The sequence below is a fragment of the Pseudorasbora parva genome, chromosome 18, assembly GCF_024679245.1.
Source record: "Pseudorasbora parva isolate DD20220531a chromosome 18, ASM2467924v1, whole genome shotgun sequence".
Taxonomy (NCBI): domain Eukaryota; kingdom Metazoa; phylum Chordata; class Actinopteri; order Cypriniformes; family Gobionidae; genus Pseudorasbora; species Pseudorasbora parva.
The window spans coordinates 19,727,158-19,744,994 of record NC_090189.1 but is presented as its reverse complement, the minus strand read 5'-3'; the positions used below and the strand labels follow the sequence as shown (position 1 = coordinate 19,744,994).

The 17,837-nt window shown below is 38.4% G+C and overlaps 1 protein-coding gene across 1 annotated transcript; it reads right to left on the bottom strand.

Annotated features, from left to right (window-relative positions):
• Positions 1-638: 638 nt before the first annotated feature.
• On the bottom strand, positions 639-17,441 carry rtn2b (reticulon 2b). The gene is made up of 7 exons (XM_067423934.1): positions 17,388-17,441; positions 12,685-12,892; positions 5,434-5,572; positions 4,945-5,014; positions 4,756-4,802; positions 4,333-4,391; positions 639-1,405 (listed from the first exon to the last, which is right to left on the bottom strand). Exons 1-7 carry the CDS (start codon positions 17,398-17,400, stop codon positions 1,309-1,311), a joined length of 633 nt encoding a protein of 210 aa, XP_067280035.1. The 5' UTR covers positions 17,401-17,441; the 3' UTR covers positions 639-1,308.
• Between the last annotated feature and the right edge of the window lie 396 nt (positions 17,442-17,837).

The following is a 17,837-nucleotide window of genomic DNA, read 5'->3' as shown; positions in this document are numbered from 1 at the left end:
TTAAAGTATGATTCACACAATTCAGCATCATCATTCAATCAGACATGGCATTTAATTAATACATACAGCTATTTAGAAAAGCTTAATAAAGTGAATAACTTCTAAATGTAAATTTTCTTCATATCCTCATTCAGAGATTTCCCACAACTACCATTTAACAAAAAAATGACACACAGGGGCAGTTTACAGCTAAAGCCAGTCTGCAGTAGGTTATTTACAACGGCAATGAATACAAAATGTCCCTTTGAGTGCAATTGTTCTTGTCAGTGGAGTATTGGTATTCTCCCTTACATTCTTTAGTGTTCCTACTGTGTCGTTTTGTAGTGAGCAAAATGCTCTCATGTTTTCTAGACAGTCCCCTCTATAAATTCTGTCATTTTACAGATGGTACAGATACTTTCTTAAAAGCCTGAAAAGACAATAACCAGATTGTGTTTATCGCCATCCTAGCATGGAAGTATTTACACATCAAAAGACATCATATATTTGTTTCTGTTCAGCCTTAGAATGTCATCTGCAACCAGTATATAATTGAATGTTTTGAATCGAATCAGCTGCATCTTCACCAGCTGCTTATTTCTGTGCAAAATATATGATGAGATGATTTGTATGTTGACAGATGCAAAAAAAAAGGCAAATAACATTGAAAACACGTGTTTACTGGGGGTCGTGTTGCACAAAAGACGTACAAAGACTGTGGTGCAAAACATAACTTGTTTTAAAGTGACTTATGAAATAGATTTGAATTACCCTGTAACATGAAACATTCAGTATTAAATATTAAAACCCAAATTATGAGAACAATCCCAGTGGGAGCTGTATGAGCAGCAAAAATGTTAAACAAATTTACATGATAGATTTTCTGTAACATGCTGTACTGATTGTGTGGTCGTGTTGTACCCTCTAGTGGAGGAAAACATACTAGCAACTGTCACTGGATTCATCTTTTTCTATGAAAATCAGTAGAAAAGCCATGTCAGGCAAAATTAACCAATGATTATAAATATTACTCAGCTTTAAATACAGGCACTTTGAGTGAAATAAATTAATACAATAGGTGTACATCTAGACTTCCTTTGACTGAAGTGTGCTTCTTGATGAGGCTTTTTGCTTAATTCTTTTGAGAAGACTTAGTAAGGAATCTTCTAGCACCGTAAGAAACGTACTGTAAAACATAACGCTTGTTCACGTTCATATCATAACCCAGACCCTGCCTAACACGCAGGGCTGCAGCTGCACCGTAAGACTTTCTTTGTTCAGTGTACTCCACATTTCAGCTCCTCACCCCCATTTCTCTCTCCCTCCTCTTCATTTAGTCTTCTGTTTTTGTTTTGGTGTGGGGGCAGGGGAAGGTGCTGGGGCTGGAGCTGGTGGAGGTTTAACCAGTGAAGCCACAAGATCAACTCTAGAAAAGAAAAAATGTAAAAGAAGTGGCACAGAGAACATTGAACTTGACGAATTCAATAAAACCATGGTGGTTTTAGTTTGTTAAAGTCATAATGAATGAGTTTTAAGCAGTGTTGGGAAAGTTACTTAAAAGTTCCTTTGGTATTAACACTTTCGAGTAATGTTAGTCATTAACTAACATGAACTAACCATGAGCAGTGTATTTGTTACTGTATTTGTTCATCTTTGTTAACGTTAATTAATAAAAATACGGCTGTTCATGATAAGTGCCATTTATTAGTTTATGTTAACTAATATAGGTAACTAATGTTACCGTTACTTTTAAAAGTAATGCAATTAGTTAGTCTACTTGGCCCACCCGATCAGTGGATAACCCAAGCGGCAATCTCCCCCAGTTTCTGTTAAAGCCAATATTAAAGGTGCCCTAGAATAAATAAAAATAAATTAACCTTGCCAAGTTGCCATGGTGAAATCATAAGAGTTCAGTACATGGACAGCACATACTGTCTCAAACATCATTGCCTCCTACTTCTTATGTAAATCACAAAGGGTAATATTATTTTGTATTACAAAATACAACCGTAACGTAGATACTTTGCTTAGATCGTTCACTCGATCCGTCACCTTTTCCACCAAATAAGTTAAAACGATAGTCATTTTACAAGGCTATTCATTTTGTAAAATAAGTTATATATTTATATTTTTGAGAACTGAAGTATGGTGTTTCCTATGATGTTTTTGCCTATTTATATTTCAGATTAGGCTACATCATTCACTGCATAACCTTGTGACTAACGTTATATAAACATGCAATATCGTTGGCGAAAAAAGACAAGTCTAAAATGTAAGCTGAATTACACACTTTTAGCAGAACATCTCAAATGGAGATTGATAAAATGCAGCTTACTTTGTTTTTTGGTGTTTTCAGATCATCCGTGCGAGAGAGAGAGAGAGAGCTCGCGTGCATATGGTTGCCAGATTGGACATGTTTAGGTAAAAACTGGAGTGTACACGGGTTTCTTTTCACAGAAAAGCTCTGGGGAATTTAATAACTGAAATCTGGCAATCGCGCGAGCTCTTTCTCGCGCGCGGATGATCTGAAAACACCAAATAAACAAGTAAGCTGCATTTTATCAATCTCCATTTGAGATGTTTTGCTTAAAGTTTCATTTAGTCGGTCTGTGTTGTGTCAGGACAGTCAGGACTCACGAGCCGCTAGCATATTACATCCTAGCCTAGGGACAATTTATAGTGTTGTAAATGGACCTGTAAAACTGTATCTGGACATTTTTTCCCCTTAAATAAGCCACATACCCTCTATGTAGATATCAGAGTACAATTTAACATATTGTTTAAACTAATTCTAGGGCACCTTTAAAGTGACTTAAACTGCAATTCCTCGACTGGCCACTAAGGACAGGCTCCAAAGGGAGCAGAATCTCATTGAGCTCCATGTTAAAATGCCCATCTTTACAGCAGAAAAAAAACAGCAAAAAAAAAACATATCCGAGTCTGATCCCGTATCGCAACAACAAATAAAGGATTCTACAGCCTTTGACAGCGTTCTGAGGTAAGTTCTGTTAGACACGTACACATTAATCTAATTCAAACGATCTGTAACAATGCAATACTAACACTTTTTTAAAAAAATTACTCACATTAGTGTGTTGCTTCATTCATTCATGTAATCTTATCCTGTCTGTAAATCCTCTTGTTTACAAACGAATCCAAGATCAGAAATGAAGGAACAAACGTGTATTTTGTCTTCCCCACGTGAGCTGGATGTTCATTAAAGCTACACTGTGTAACTTTTTTAGTTTATTCTTAGCTAAAAACACTTAGTTCTTTCAAAAATATATGTGCTCATTAATGTATATTTGCTTCTTTCAAGTAATAAAGTATTCTCGTAAGTTTATAATATGCCATTGAAAATACATACGGGTGAGGGGTTCGAATGCTGGTCACCCTGTTGCCTCACCATCTTGAAAGTACATTAGCCAAAGAGGGACATACCTGTAAATTCAAGCTTCGCTTTTCGCGTTTTAACACTCGATGGCAGTCATTGACGAGGTCGAACTGGAAGCCATGTTAATCTTGGACTAAATCGGCCACCGTAGGAGTTCAAACGAAATCGGAATTGAGAGGAACAGAAACTAATATTCACTGGATTGTCATATACCTTTACACTGCTAGATGGGGGAAAATATCACACAGTGTAGCTTTAAAAATAAAGTTCATGCATGCATTCATAATAATGGAATCTGAATGAAGCTTATGCGGCATGTTTATTGCTTAGAAGTTTGATCTATGTAGGCCTATGTCATGTCAGTCTTGAGTTTGTGGGCAGGGCTACAGAATCAGGCGTTGTTCTTCTGTTGAGGCGGTGTTTCATTACACGATACGTTAAGGTGTGGCATATTCTGAGATTGATTGTTTTCTGGGCCTGGTGTCAATAAAAGTTTTTCTTTGACTTACAAGGAAGTTTTCAACTCTGGAACTGGATATTCTTATATTACCTTTTATATATCAAAAGGAAAGGAAAGCTCAAGTTTTCAACAAGTGATTAAGTGCATGTTTGCATTTTGTCTGTAACTACAATGTGGGGTGCATCACAGTACACACAAAAACTCTCAACAAACGGAAAAGTACATTGTGTTACTTATTTGAAATAGTATCTCACTAACTAACTAACTAGAATTTTGTTGTAAATTTTAAAGTAATGCATTACTTTACTAGTTAATTGAAAAAAAGATTCTAATTACGTAACTCAAGTTACTTGTAATGCTTTACCCCCCAACACTGGTTTTGAGTATCAGTATTGGTATTGGTTCTTTGTAAGGAGAATTTAAATATTTGTAATAATTTAAATTTAAGCTACTTGATTTTTTTTCCTGGCTTACTTATGCCAGAATAATGAAGACTTACATTTCAGTGATTTTTTTCACAAGTTTTCTGATTGCTTTAACAATCTTGTCGATCCTCTCCTGTCAAAAATGAAAATAAAGTGTGAAGTTTGAAATAGCTTATGTGAAACAGTGTGCATAACTTAGTAAGATCTAATATTAATTGTATTTCTGGTTAGAAAAATTAGATGCATAGGAAATTCCTGCTGTTACCCAACAGATTTTTTTACCTATACTCTTAAAAATAAAGGTTCCAAAAAGGGTGTTTTTGCATCAATGCCATAAAAGAACCCTTTGGGTTCCCTAAAGAATCTTTTGTGGAATGGAAAGATTCCATAAATTTTAAAAAGAACCTATATTTTTAAGAATGACAGCCAAGAAAGCTTAAAGGCTTTTTTCAAGAATATAGGACTATCTATGTGTAAAATCCAACTGATGCACTTACCTGTTGAAGTCTGTATAACAGTGGCAGAGAGAAGGCACATATTACACCTGTTCAGAAGTGAAAGGATTACATTAACATCATGTAACATCCACCACATTTTTAAAAATTCAATTGTTTAGTGACTGATATTAGGTCAAAAAATAGCAGCAGCTCTGATTTGCTTTACAAATTTCAGCAGGATATCCTTACCGATCATCACCAGCGTGAGACCATTAGCTTGGACCCCCACATAGGTCAACAAATACAGGAACACAACAAACTACACAAACAAATAAAATACAATCATTCAGATTTACATTTATTTATTTGCAAGATGCTTTTATCTGAAAAGATTAACAGTGCAATGAAGTTTGCCTATTTGTATCAGTATCTGTGTTCCCTGCATTGAAATCATTGCTAGGGCCTTGCTGGACCAGGCGAGCTACTGTAACTGTATGTTCTTATAAGGTCAGGTATTTTTTTCTCCAAATATGAATTTCTTTAGTTTCACATGGGCTTATTCTCCCAGCACATTTGCCTTTGGGAATGAAAACACATGGTAATAGTTCATAGCAGGACTAATTTATGTAAGTCAGCAGCACTATCCCCTGATGTAGTGAAAGTAGGTCATAAATTGCAGTAAACGTGTAAAAACTGCTCAGTGTATCTGAGGTGAGATATTTAAGATGTGTGAGAGACCTTTACTGAGTCCATGATGCTTTCGATGAAGAACAGCCTCTTCAGTTCGGTGACAGCCGTGGCAATCAGCAGAACGATTTGTTCCGCCATACGGACCGTGTCCTCATCTGTCAGCGTGGGGTCCTCATCCAAATATGACCTTTTTAATAAAGAAAAGTGGAACAGATTACATATATTAATCCCAATTTATTTGAGTTGCTTTTCCCATCCATAAAGCTCCTGTGAAAATCTGCTCATCCTCAAGAATTAATATTTTAACCCATGAACAACTTGATAAGGACTGTGTCAGAGTAAACTCCTCCATTCAAAACAGCTTGCAAATAGGGCAGACCGGTAATTTTATAAGCAATATCACATAAGTTGTATTTTATACAATTCAATAAAAAAGTTAATATTTTAATCAAAAAAGTATAGTGAGTTTACATTAAAAGTGCACTATATAGTATTTTTGCAGTAAAATAACCAAAAACGTCTAGGCTAGTGTTATATTTCTTGTGTTTTTGTTGTTTCTTGTTAGGCTAGGCAACGTGGGGGAGAGGACGCTGGCGTTGTCTGTTCGCCGCTTCTCCACCCACAAATCATGTTACTGTACTATTAGATTTAGATTTTATTTTATTATGTTTGTGACTAGTCTAACAGTCAGAGCTACAATTGGGACTTATGCTGTTTGCTGGCAGCCACTGAGAGGACGTTGTTCGTCTCTTCGCCGTTTTCCACCGCTTCTCTGATGTTTACGTTTGAATTGCTGCGGTTGGTTTCTGGTTTGAAGGACATTTGATGTTTCTCGCCGCGGCTGCTCACTGGTGGTCTCCCTCAGGCTTGAGCTGCATGGTGGCTGAAGTTTGCACCGGGCTAGCGTCATTCGGGCCAGCGTCATCGGCGTCCGGCATGATGTTGGGATGTTCCGCTTCTCGGCTGCGCCGCTGTTCCGTCTTGCATCGCGGCGGTGGAGCGGCTTGGACTTCTGCGCCGACGCCGGTGTGTCCACAGAAGTGCCCGGAAAAATTTTCTGCCTCCTGCATGGTACTGTGGCGATCCCCATCGTTTGAATCGTCATGAAGACCCATCATCTCTGGTCTTCAGCTGTCGTGCCTCGACGATGTCATCAGGACACTGCCGCTGGGAGAAATTTAAAACATGGAGTGGACCACAGTGTGCTGCGGAGCTAACAGAGACTTCCACCATCAGCTCTGTTTCTGTTCACCATCAGCTCTGTTTCTGTTCACTATCAGCTCTGTTTCTGTTCCGTTTTCTGTGTTGGTTGATTGTTTGTAGTATTCATTTTTACTTGTTATTCATTGTTTGTTTTGTTATTTTTTTCCCCCTTTGTTGCACTTTGAGATTCTTCGGAATGAAGTGCATTATAAATAAAATCTATTATTATTATTTATTATTATATATTTTGTTTAGTTGAGTACTTGCAATATCCCAAATGTTTTCAACTATTTGTAAATTGTGAGAAAATTTCTATTTTAACCAAGGATCCGGACGTCTGAGCATAGCATCTGAGGGAGTCGCCTGTCAATTGCATCATATCTGCGTTACCCTCGGTTTCCGTATTTATTCTGCTGAAACGCTTTACTCTTAGCAGTGTGAACCAGTGTCACAGCAGCCACTGAGCGAATGCACAAAGGTAAAGTAAATGGACTGCATTTATATAGCGCTTTTAACAGACCCTATGGCCATCCAAAGCGCTTTACATTTTGCCTCACATTCACCCATTCATACACCGACGGCGATGTCAGCCACGTAAGGCGCCATCCAGCTCGTCGGGAGCAGCTGGGGTTAGGTGTCTTGCTCATGGATCCGAACACACTTGGTCAGGTGGAACCGGGGATTGAACCACCAACCTACTGGTTTGTAGACAACCTACATGAACCACTGAGCCACTGCCGCCCCGTAAAGTCATAACATCATTCTCACTCAAATGTATCTAATATGTTAAACAGAGATGCGTTACCTCATACTCATGACTGGAAAAGCGGAAATAGCGACTGTCCTGTCCCGTCATAATAAAGGTCCCACTGCTCGCGAGGCGTGTGTTGTTCATCTCATTAACAATAGTAGTGGGAAGTTCGGATCATTTTACTGATTCGGATCTTTGAATCTCGTTACGCAAAATGAGCGAATATTTTCAAGTAATTTCATTAATTTGAGCAAATTCAATTTAAAATGTTACATGTTACAATTTTCAATAGCCTACATTTAGTACTTTTGGAATACAAAAATTAACTATTGGCAGTCATGGCCAAACTTTGAGAAAGAAATTATTAAAGGGTTACTTCAGCGATTAGCATATGGCTTTGTATCAGTAGAAACCCTGGAGTATATTCAAATGATTGTGCTTTCCCCCCTCATATCCCCCTGAGACAAGAGATTTATGCATTTTATTTCTGGAAAAATTCCTCCTATGATGCAAATTGACGATATTTGCATCATAGGAGGAATGCTTGGCCAGAAGCTAAAGACTACAGCCAGCAGAGGGAGCCATTTCCGCATGTTTTGAACCCGCACATGGGGGATGGAGATTACACTCAGCTCGCAGGGAGAGCTCAGCTGGCAGCTACTAAACAGGCACTCATTTAAACGGAGATATGGTGAGCAATGTAAGTCTTTTAACTTCTCAAATTAATTTTTATGAAAGTTATGCTTGCAAAGGCATGAACTGAAACGCACCAGACTGAACTCGCGTTGTGAATGTATGCCGCGAGTGTAGTCGCGATTACCTCAGCTCTCATCACTCCTGCAGTTAGTGCTCAGTGCTGTGAATGTGATACTCGCGCGGTGACTCACTCATTATATTGAACAGACAGGTTCAGTTTTTAATTGTAGTGTCTTCTCTAACTCAGTCACAGTAATCTCGTTGGTGGGAATGGCCTCACAGGGCAGCGAAGCATTCTGGGAATTGTAGTCTTTCATCCCCATGGGACAAAAATACATTTTCTATCTTTTCTCAGTCTAGAAGGCACCAAATTCAAAAATAATTTCACATTTCTACTCCATTGATGACCCAGTTTAAATACAGATTCATCTTCCCAGCGCTGAAGTACCCCTTTAAGTGCTTAGCTTGCTTCACCTCCCGATCCAAATCATTCTTTCTTTAGTCACTTCACATTTAATCACATCTGTTCCCTAGAGAGATTAGAAAGAAAGATCTCTTCTGGTTTGAGCCGTTAGTTCTGTCATCATGTCTGATCTCTGGGCCATGACAGCCTCATATGTAGGCTAATACATGCGTCCGAAAGTCATTCGTTCATCAAGTCCCAGGCCCATGTAGGCAAGGCTATGCAGTCACTGGAAACAGAAAAGATTACTTCATCTTTCGAGTTTTTTCGTTCAAGTCCCCATAGGCTGAATGCAGAAACAGTTCATCTCTCGAGTCTTTGGGTCAGACTCTGAGTCTCATTCTTTTGTCAAATGACCGCACCGGTTCAGTGTCTCGCAACATGTACAACATTACAGTCATATTATTGACTGCATGTTGTAATATATTTATTATTGTAAAATCATTGAAGATATGGGCAATAAACTTGTATTTTGCCCATCCATTCTGACCAACCCAATGTGTCCAGGATTCATAGAAAAATGAATTATTATACTAGCTAAAAACTAAACAAACTGAAGTAAACAAATGAACAAAAAACTAAGCACTTATTTGTGAGGAAGGTTGTGAAAACTATTCAAAATTCTGTATTAAGCATGCCAGGCCAGTAGTTGGCAATGTCACTTGTAAAGAAATACTATGCGCTTATAGACTGAAAACGTAATTAGGGATGTTAACCGATGACCGTTTGACAGATGGTTGACCGTATCAACGTTGACCGATCAAAGTTGTCGGTAAAAAAAAAAAAAAATCTCTAAATTAGGATATTATAGACAGTGGACTAAACAATACTACAGTTAGCCATCTCATTCCAAAATCTTTTTGTGTGAAGTGTGCAAATCCCTCACACTCAGTTTTTCATAACTCGCCTGTTTCTACCTAATAAACCAATAAAAACCTTTGGCGCGAGGTCCCAGCGTTCGGGTTTGCGCACTCACGAGGTTTGCAAAAAGTAAACAGGCTAAAACACTCGAGGTTAGAGCCAGGGCATTCAACAGTATGAAGCGTTAATTCCGCATAAAATGGGCTTACAATTGGAAATATATTACATCTACATTTCAGTGGTAACACATAAGGTGTTGATCATCATCTTTCTTTATTATTGTTAGCACTACCTCGAACTAAAGCGGTGTCTCTTCAGAGCTGTCATTTTCTTAAATGAGCCGCGGCAATGTTTCAAATGAGCTTCTAACGCTAGACAAATGCCTTTTTCAACGCGATCACCTTGTACCCAAACCATTTCGAAATTAAGGATTATTTTGTCCTCCGATTACAAACAAGCTCATCGGTGCCGCGTTTGCAGACTCGTTCGCGCTGTAGAGGATTTTAAAAAAGTGATGTGAGTGGAAGGGAGGTGGCGGCGCCGGGACAGTGTGTGTGTGAGAGCGGGAGGCAGAGCGGCAGAGAGATAATAGAGAGATGCGACAGAGTTGCGAAATTGCAGTCGCGGCACGCGGCTGTTATTTCAAATAGCACAGCATATTTTAAACTAATCGGTTAACCGGTTTCAACCAACTTATGATGCTCAGTGGTCGGTCAAGAAAATGTTTAGTTTTTGCCATCCCTACACGTAATAAACGTGCATGACATCACCATTTTCACAAGTTTGTGTTTTTGTAGTTTACGCAGAAAGGTTTGTGCTTTCTTCACTCAGATCCATGAAAGTGATAAAAAATTCTGTATTAAGCATGCCAGGCCAGTAGTTGGCGATGTCACTTTGTAAAGAAACACTTTGCGCCTATAGACTGAACACGTAACACGCATGTACATGACGTCACAGTTTTCATAAATTCGCATTTGTTTTCAGGCGTTGTCATGTGCAATTAATGGCCAAAATGCATACAAAGTTTTCCATTTTTAGTCAAAAATGGTATCGTGTGACCAGCCCCATAATTCTAATTTTGAATACTATTTAGAATGGATATATTATGATTTGAATGCGAAATGGAATGCATTAGTATGCATTTGACAAAAAAAAGTATGCATCAGTATGCATTTGACAAGTGATCGCATTTTGTGTGTTATTGAATCATTGAGTCAAATGATTTGGTAAAAAACACTAATTGCCTAACAGAACTGTTTTAATCAGTTCCACAGATCTGTGTGAACAGGGATTGTTTTAACAACATTATCGTCTGTATATGAAGACATTTTCAGTTTTTAATAGATCATTGTCATGTAAACGTACTTAGTATGTTAAAATGAGTATCCCAATGGTACATAGTTCGAAGTGCAGAACCATGCACATTCTAACGGCTAATATTGCCCACAACCTGCACTTTGGGGGAGGATTTTGGTTCAGAGTGTTAAACTGCAAACATGAGGGATGTACAAGACTATTGATTTAGAGAGTTTTTTATAAAAGTTTTTCTGAAATTAATAATCAATATACACTCACCTAAAGGATTATTAGGAACACTTGTTCAATTTCTCATTAATTCCTAAATGCCTATCTAATCAACCAATCACATGGCAGTTGCTTCAATGCATTTAGGGGTGTGGTCCTGGTCAAGACAATCTACTGAACTCCAAACTGAATGTCAGAATGGGAAAGAAAGGTGATTTCAGCAATTTTGAGCGTTGCATGGTAGTTGGTGCCAGACGGGCCGGTCTGAGTATTTTACAGTGCTCAGTTATGGGATTTTTACGCACAACCCTTTCTAGGGTTTACAAAGAATGGTGTGAAAAGGGGAAAACATCCAGTATGCGGCAGTCCTGTGGGCGAAAATGCCTTGTTGATGCTAGAGGTCAGAGGAGTATGGGCCGACTGATTCAAGCTGATAGAAGAGCAACTTTGACTAAAATAACCACTCGTTACAACCGAGGTATGCAGCAAAGCATTTGTGAAGCCACAACACGCACAACCTTGAGGCGAATGGGCTACAACAGCAGAAGACCCCACTGGGTACCACTATCTTCACTACAAATAGAAAAAGAGGCTACAATTTGTACAAGCTCAACAAAATTGGACAGTTGAACACTGGAAAAATGTTGCCTGGTCTGATGAGTCTCAATTTCTGTTGAGACATTCAGATGGTAGAGTCAGAATTTTGCGTAAACAGAATGAGAACATGGATCCATCATGACTTGTTACCACTGTGCAGGCTTCTGGTGGTGGTGTAATGGTGTGGGGGATGTTTTCTTGGTACACTTTAGGCCCCTTAGTGCCAATTGGGCATTGTTTAAATGCCACGGCGTACCTGAGCATTGTTTCTAACCATATCCATCCCTTTATAACCACCATGTATCATCATCTGATGGCTATTTTCAGCAGGATAATGCACCATGTCACAAAGCTTGAATCATTTCAAATTGGTTTCACCAGATCTCAACCCAATAGAGCATATTTGGGATGTTGTAGAACTGGAGCTTCGTGCTCTGGATCTGATCTCCATCAACTGCAAGATGCTATCCTATCAATATGGACCAACATTTCTAAAGAATGCTTTGAGTAACTTGTTGAATCAATGCCACGTAGAATTAAGGCAGTTCTGAAGGAGAACGGGGGTCAAACACAGTATTAGTATGGTGTTCCTAATAATCCTTTAGGCAAGTGTGTATTACCTGATCAAAAACATATTAATTTAATTTACAACAGCAACTTTTATAACAGATGAACTTTTATAAACATGCATTTGGTCATTCACTTATAAATGCATCATTATACATAAACAACGAGGAGAGTTGACTCCCACGACTACAAATTAACACGATACTTCTTTTTTTTTTCAGATACAGTAGGAAAAACTTTAGTGAACATTCAGTTAACTAAAATGTGGAATGTGTATACAGATTTTAATTGTGACAAGAGGATTAACAGGTTAGTTTACGGTGACAGGATTCACATAATTGTGCCTTTAATGGATGTGGTATGTCCCAAGACTTGCTGTTCCACTACACATTGAAAAGTATGTATTCTTCACAAAAAGAATGCTCATTAGGGCATATGTAAGTATAAGAGAACTGGAGTTCAGCAACAGTGTTTGTGGATAAATTGTCTGAGTGACTGATTAAATGATTGTTGTTAAATCAATCAGTATTTTTGAATGAATCAGTGGGCGTGGATTGACATGAGACTTTAAGAGCTAAAGTAAACAGTAGTGTCAGTTACATCTTGCTGTGTAGAAACTGTTGTTAAGCATACTCACTGGAAGGGATGAGATCCATCGCTGAGACGGACAAGCACCATAGCTTTGTAAAGGAAGCGTATAGGGAGAGTGAAAGCCATTATGCCCAAACCAAGGTTGGACAGGGCTGTGATGGCACTGAGCTGGAACAAACAGGCCAAACCCACAACCAAACCTGTAAACACCAGCCCGGTGGTCCCCACATCTCGCCAGTACAACAGATCCAACACTAGAGAGGGCAAGAAAAATTAATGTGTGGAACGTCAGGGAAATAAACATATTATGAGGCATAGCCAGGCAGAAAGATGGGAAGACAGAGAAAAGGCGACTGAGGGAGAAATGCAAAGACCATGCAATACTGCTTTGAAGTCAACCTCGAAAATGGATGCAGGGGGGATGTGTGGTGGAGTATTTGGGTGGTCAGATGTGCATGTTTGCACTGTGTGTGGTAAAACAGACGAACAAATTACAGATTTATATCCATTCTTTGAGTCATTCCACAAATTGTAGTCTTTAGAATGAGTAATTGATAATATATATATTTTTTAAATCTCCCGAGACATTTTTTTGTTTTTTTTTAAGAAAAAAGAGAATTAAGGAGAATTAAGACATTTTTGCAGAAAAGAAAGTAAACTAATTGGCCTATATTTCACTCTGGGATTTTAAATTGAGTAGGATGTTAAATAAAAAATAAAAAAATAAAAAAATACATTTGCATATCATTTGAACTATAATGTTATTGGCCAAATATACACTATATTGGTTTAATATGGAGTTGGCCCACCCTTTGCAGCTATAACAGCTTCAACTATTTTGGGAAGGCTTTACATGAGGTTTATGGGAATTTTTTACCATTCTTTTAGAAGCCCATTTGTGAGGTCAGGCACTCAAGATGGATGAGATGTTCTGGCTTGCAGTCTCCACTCTAATTCATTAAAGGTTTTCTATTGGGGTTGAGGTCTGGACTCTGTGCAGGCCAGTCAAGTTCCTCCACACCAAACTTGCTCATCCATGTCTTTATGGACCTTGCTTCGTACACTGGTACGAAGTCGTATTGGGACAGGAAGGGGCCATCCCCACACTGTTCCCACAAAGATGTGTGCATGAAATTGTCCAAAATGTTTTTGTATGATGACGCATTAAGAATGCCTTTCACTGGAACTAAGAGGCAAAGCCCAACCCCTGAACAACAACATCACACCATAATCCCCCCTCCACCAAACTTGACACTTGGTACAATGCAGTCAGGCAAGTACCGTTTTCCTAGCAACTGCCAAACCCAGACTTGTTCTTTGGATTGCCAGACAGAGAAGCGTGATTTGTCACTCCAGAGAACACGTCTCCACTGCACTAGTCCAGTGGCAGCATTCTTTACACCACTGCATCTGACGCTTTGCATTGCACTTGGTGATCTAAGGCTTGGATGCATCCACTCAGCCATTGGAAACCCATTACATGAAGCTCTCTATGCACTGTTCTTTAGCTAATCTGAAGGCCACACAAAGTTTGGATGTCTGTATCTATTATCAATTATCACTCTGCGCCTCAGTGTGCGCTGACCCCGCTCTAATTTTTACGTGGAATATTTAGTTGTAAGGAAATTTCACGAATGGACTTTTTGCACAGGTGGCAAGCTATCACTGTACCACGCTTGAATTTTCAGAGCAACTTATTCGTTCATAAAGGTTTGTAGCAGTCTGCATGCCTAGGTGCTTGATTTTATACACATTTGACCATGGAAGTGATTGGAACACCTGAATTCAATTATTTGGAGACATGACGTCCCAATACTTTTGGCAATATAGTGTATGTTAAGAAAGTAATGTCTAAATATAGTACTCATTTTTTTATGTTCTTTAATTTTATGTCAGCCTATGTCAAATAATGGAAGTGACATCTAGGAAGCCGAATCTCTCTCTCTCTCTCTCTCTCTCTCTCTCTCTCTCTCTCTCTCTCTCTCTCTCTCTCTCTCTCTCTCTCTCTCTCTCTCTCTCTCTCTCTTCTCTCTCTCTCTCTCTCTCTCTCTCGTGTATGTAATGTATGATAAATCATTTTTGACAGAGGGGAGAAAATATAAGATGCCAAAACGGATGCCATATGTGAATACATAAACATCTGTAATCTTTTTTTAATTAGCTAGAAGGAAGCTTTTAGCAGTGAGTGGTCATCTGCATTAGTCAACACAATTTGTGATCTGGATGTATTTAATGTTCTGAAATTGCAACATGTGATCATTACTAGTATTTTCTTGTAGTGATTATGTCATTAAGCCACCAAATTATCCCAATTTGTTTGTGTAATACGACTGATCAAGTGGAATGGGTAGAGTATCCAAAAACAAAATATCAAATATATACTCTGTCAGGCTACACATTATCAGAGGTGGTAAAAGTACTCAAAAATTATACTCGAGTGAAAGTATATATACCTTAATGAAAAAATACTCCAGTAAAAGTAGAAAGTCCTCCATTCAAACATCACTTGAGTAAAAGTACAAAAGTATCAGATTTAACAGGTACTCAAGTACCGAAAGTAAAAAGTAAATATTCAAATTAACTGTAAATATCAATAATTAAGCAGATAAAATCTTTTGGGACTGATCTGCAATGCTTTAATTGAACAAATGATAAGATTAGATACTGCAAATAAGAATTTGTTAGATTTGCAATTAATAGGAGACAATGAAGCACCTTAACGCAGTATAGGGATTAAACTTAAAATAGACATGTTCCATAACATTAGCTCCTTAAAACAGATGAGGAGCAAGATACTATTAACTAATTCAAAATTAATTCAAAAGCCATAACCACAATGACATATTACGTAACAATTAGTTAATATTCATGTGCCTCAACAAAAAAGTTATGATATAATTTTGCCAATTGTTATGATTAATGATTAATTAAACAGACAACTGAGAGTTGGAATGCATGGCTTTGAATACATGAATTTACATTATTAGTTCATGTAATATGTTATTAGGGAATTAATGATGTCATATTTAATTAATAGCAATTCATATATTACTTAATCTATTAATCATAGAGAATGTTCATTAGTTGCTGATGCAGTAATCATTAATAAATGGATTAGTTCTTCATTAGTAATACATTAACTGATTATCTGTGCATTAGTTAGGCATGAATTATAATAGTGCACCTGTATTGTAAAATGTTACCGATGTTTTCATAGTAAATAGTGTGCCGCAAAATAAAAAAGTTGGGGAAACACTGAGCTAAAGTTAGTGTGGCAAACCTGACTTGTCAGCTTTTTTCCAAGTCTATACCCGACTGGATCATCCATGACCGACCAGACCGGTTTGGAAATCAAGTGTAATAAATACTTAATACTTGGAGCGGGCATGGGGAAATGTATTGGAGTAAAAAGTACACTTTGCCTTTAATATTGTAGTGGAGTAAGAGTAAAAGTAGATGCAAATAAAATATACTCAAGTAAAGTACAGATCCCCGAAAAAAATACTTAAGTAAAGTATCAAAGTATTTTTACTTGAGTACTTACCACCCCTGCACATTATCAGTCTTTTAGTGTTTTTATTGTGAATTTCAGGCAACATGAAGCAGTATAAAATCTCTCAAATGGCACAATAAAAGGATAAAACAACACTACAAAAGGTCAGGGAAGAAAAGGTAGAATTGAAGTGCACAGAACCATATGAGTGGCCTTAAAGCTTTTGAATTTAGTGTTTTATTTAAAAAAAAAAAAAAAAAAGTTTTCGAAAAGTCTGTCAGACATTTTTATTTTGCATTGATTACTGATTATGACAAGTAGACAATGTGATCAAGGCCGACTCACATTTGATGAAACCACGTCATTGTCCAACAAAGCTTGATCACATTATTCACCCCAGGCTCTGCCAAACACGTCAAGTATAAAAACACATTCAATTTTTTGCACGCAAACTGACTAATCCGAATCCTAAGCGACGAAACGTCCAGTTGTCCATGAGCTCAATTATCACTTTAATTAAACATTAGCACATTATTTTGTACATTTATAAAGTGATCCAAATGCTCATTAAGACAAACACATGACATAAATGAACAAGAAGCCCTTGTGTCAGAGAGAGTGCATGGACACAAACCAAGCGGAACAGCTAATGGCAGTGTGCATTTTCACGCCCTTTCCTCTGTGAAGCCAATAGACCCCAACAGCTGTTGATTCCGATTATCCTTCAAACGCAGGTGCAAATCTGTGCTGTAGCACAAACTGGTGCAAAGCTGAATGAGCCTTTATCAGATCAATCCAAACCCTCTACAAAAAAAAATTTCCACGAGGCTTTCCTTCGTGCTAATGCACTTTATTGCAGCCTAACATGGCCGGGTCAGATTGAATCTCTCCAGGGAGACGTGTGCCAGCACTGCCAAAATAAGACTGAGAGAAGATCTCACCTCCTTCATTCAGACATCAATGCTTCTTTTTCTCCCTCTGCCTCAAAATCCTAGAGTCATGCATCAGTCCGCTCCTGAAAGCAGTCCATCCATCAGATTCAAATTGAGAAGTTGTGTGTGATGTGCTGACTAGTCAGCAGTATTACTATACCTCTAGTGTAAACCACTCAATCTGATCCACCCCGCCCACACACAAACACACACACCTCCCTCAGTTACAACCTGCTTTTCGCATACCAGCACAGTACACATGTAAACAATATGGCTCAGGAGACTTCAATCCCAGTGCTGTTCATTTTTCCGGAAGACTCTCACCTTTGCTGGCCATTTCTGCTGCTTCCACACCAAACCCCCTCTCCTCCCAGCACTCCACGAACCTCCTAGGCTTTTTTTGGCCATCCTAGCGTTGTCAGCAGGAAGGGGTTGGTCTGACCTAATAATATCTCAAGCACTTGGACACTCCATCTTTACAAACACACATACACAGCTATGCTCCCTCATGGGCCGTTCGGACCTTAAGGAACCTGAGACGTCAGCATATGTCTGTGTGTAGACAAGTCTTCATCCCATGGGAAATGAATAAACCTTAGATACCGGAAAATTACTCAGGAATTGCTCAGAGAGTTCTCTTCTCACATGCTGGGAAAAGTGCTGTCCTTTAACACCCAACTGAAGATGTGTGAAGATTGTGTATGTATGCGTGCATGCGGGAGTGTGTGAGTGATTGAGGTATACCCTACGTGATTGGGAAAAAATGTGCCCACG

Coding starts and splice junctions, on each gene's coding strand:
- rtn2b (XM_067423934.1), bottom strand. Junction 5,573..12,684: donor GATGGATCTCATCCCTTCCA/GTGAGTATGCTT, acceptor TTTATTAAAAAG/GTCATATTTGGATGAGGACC. Junction 4,803..4,944: donor TCTCACGCTGGTGATGATCG/GTAAGGATATCC, acceptor ACTTCTGAACAG/GTGTAATATGTGCCTTCTCT.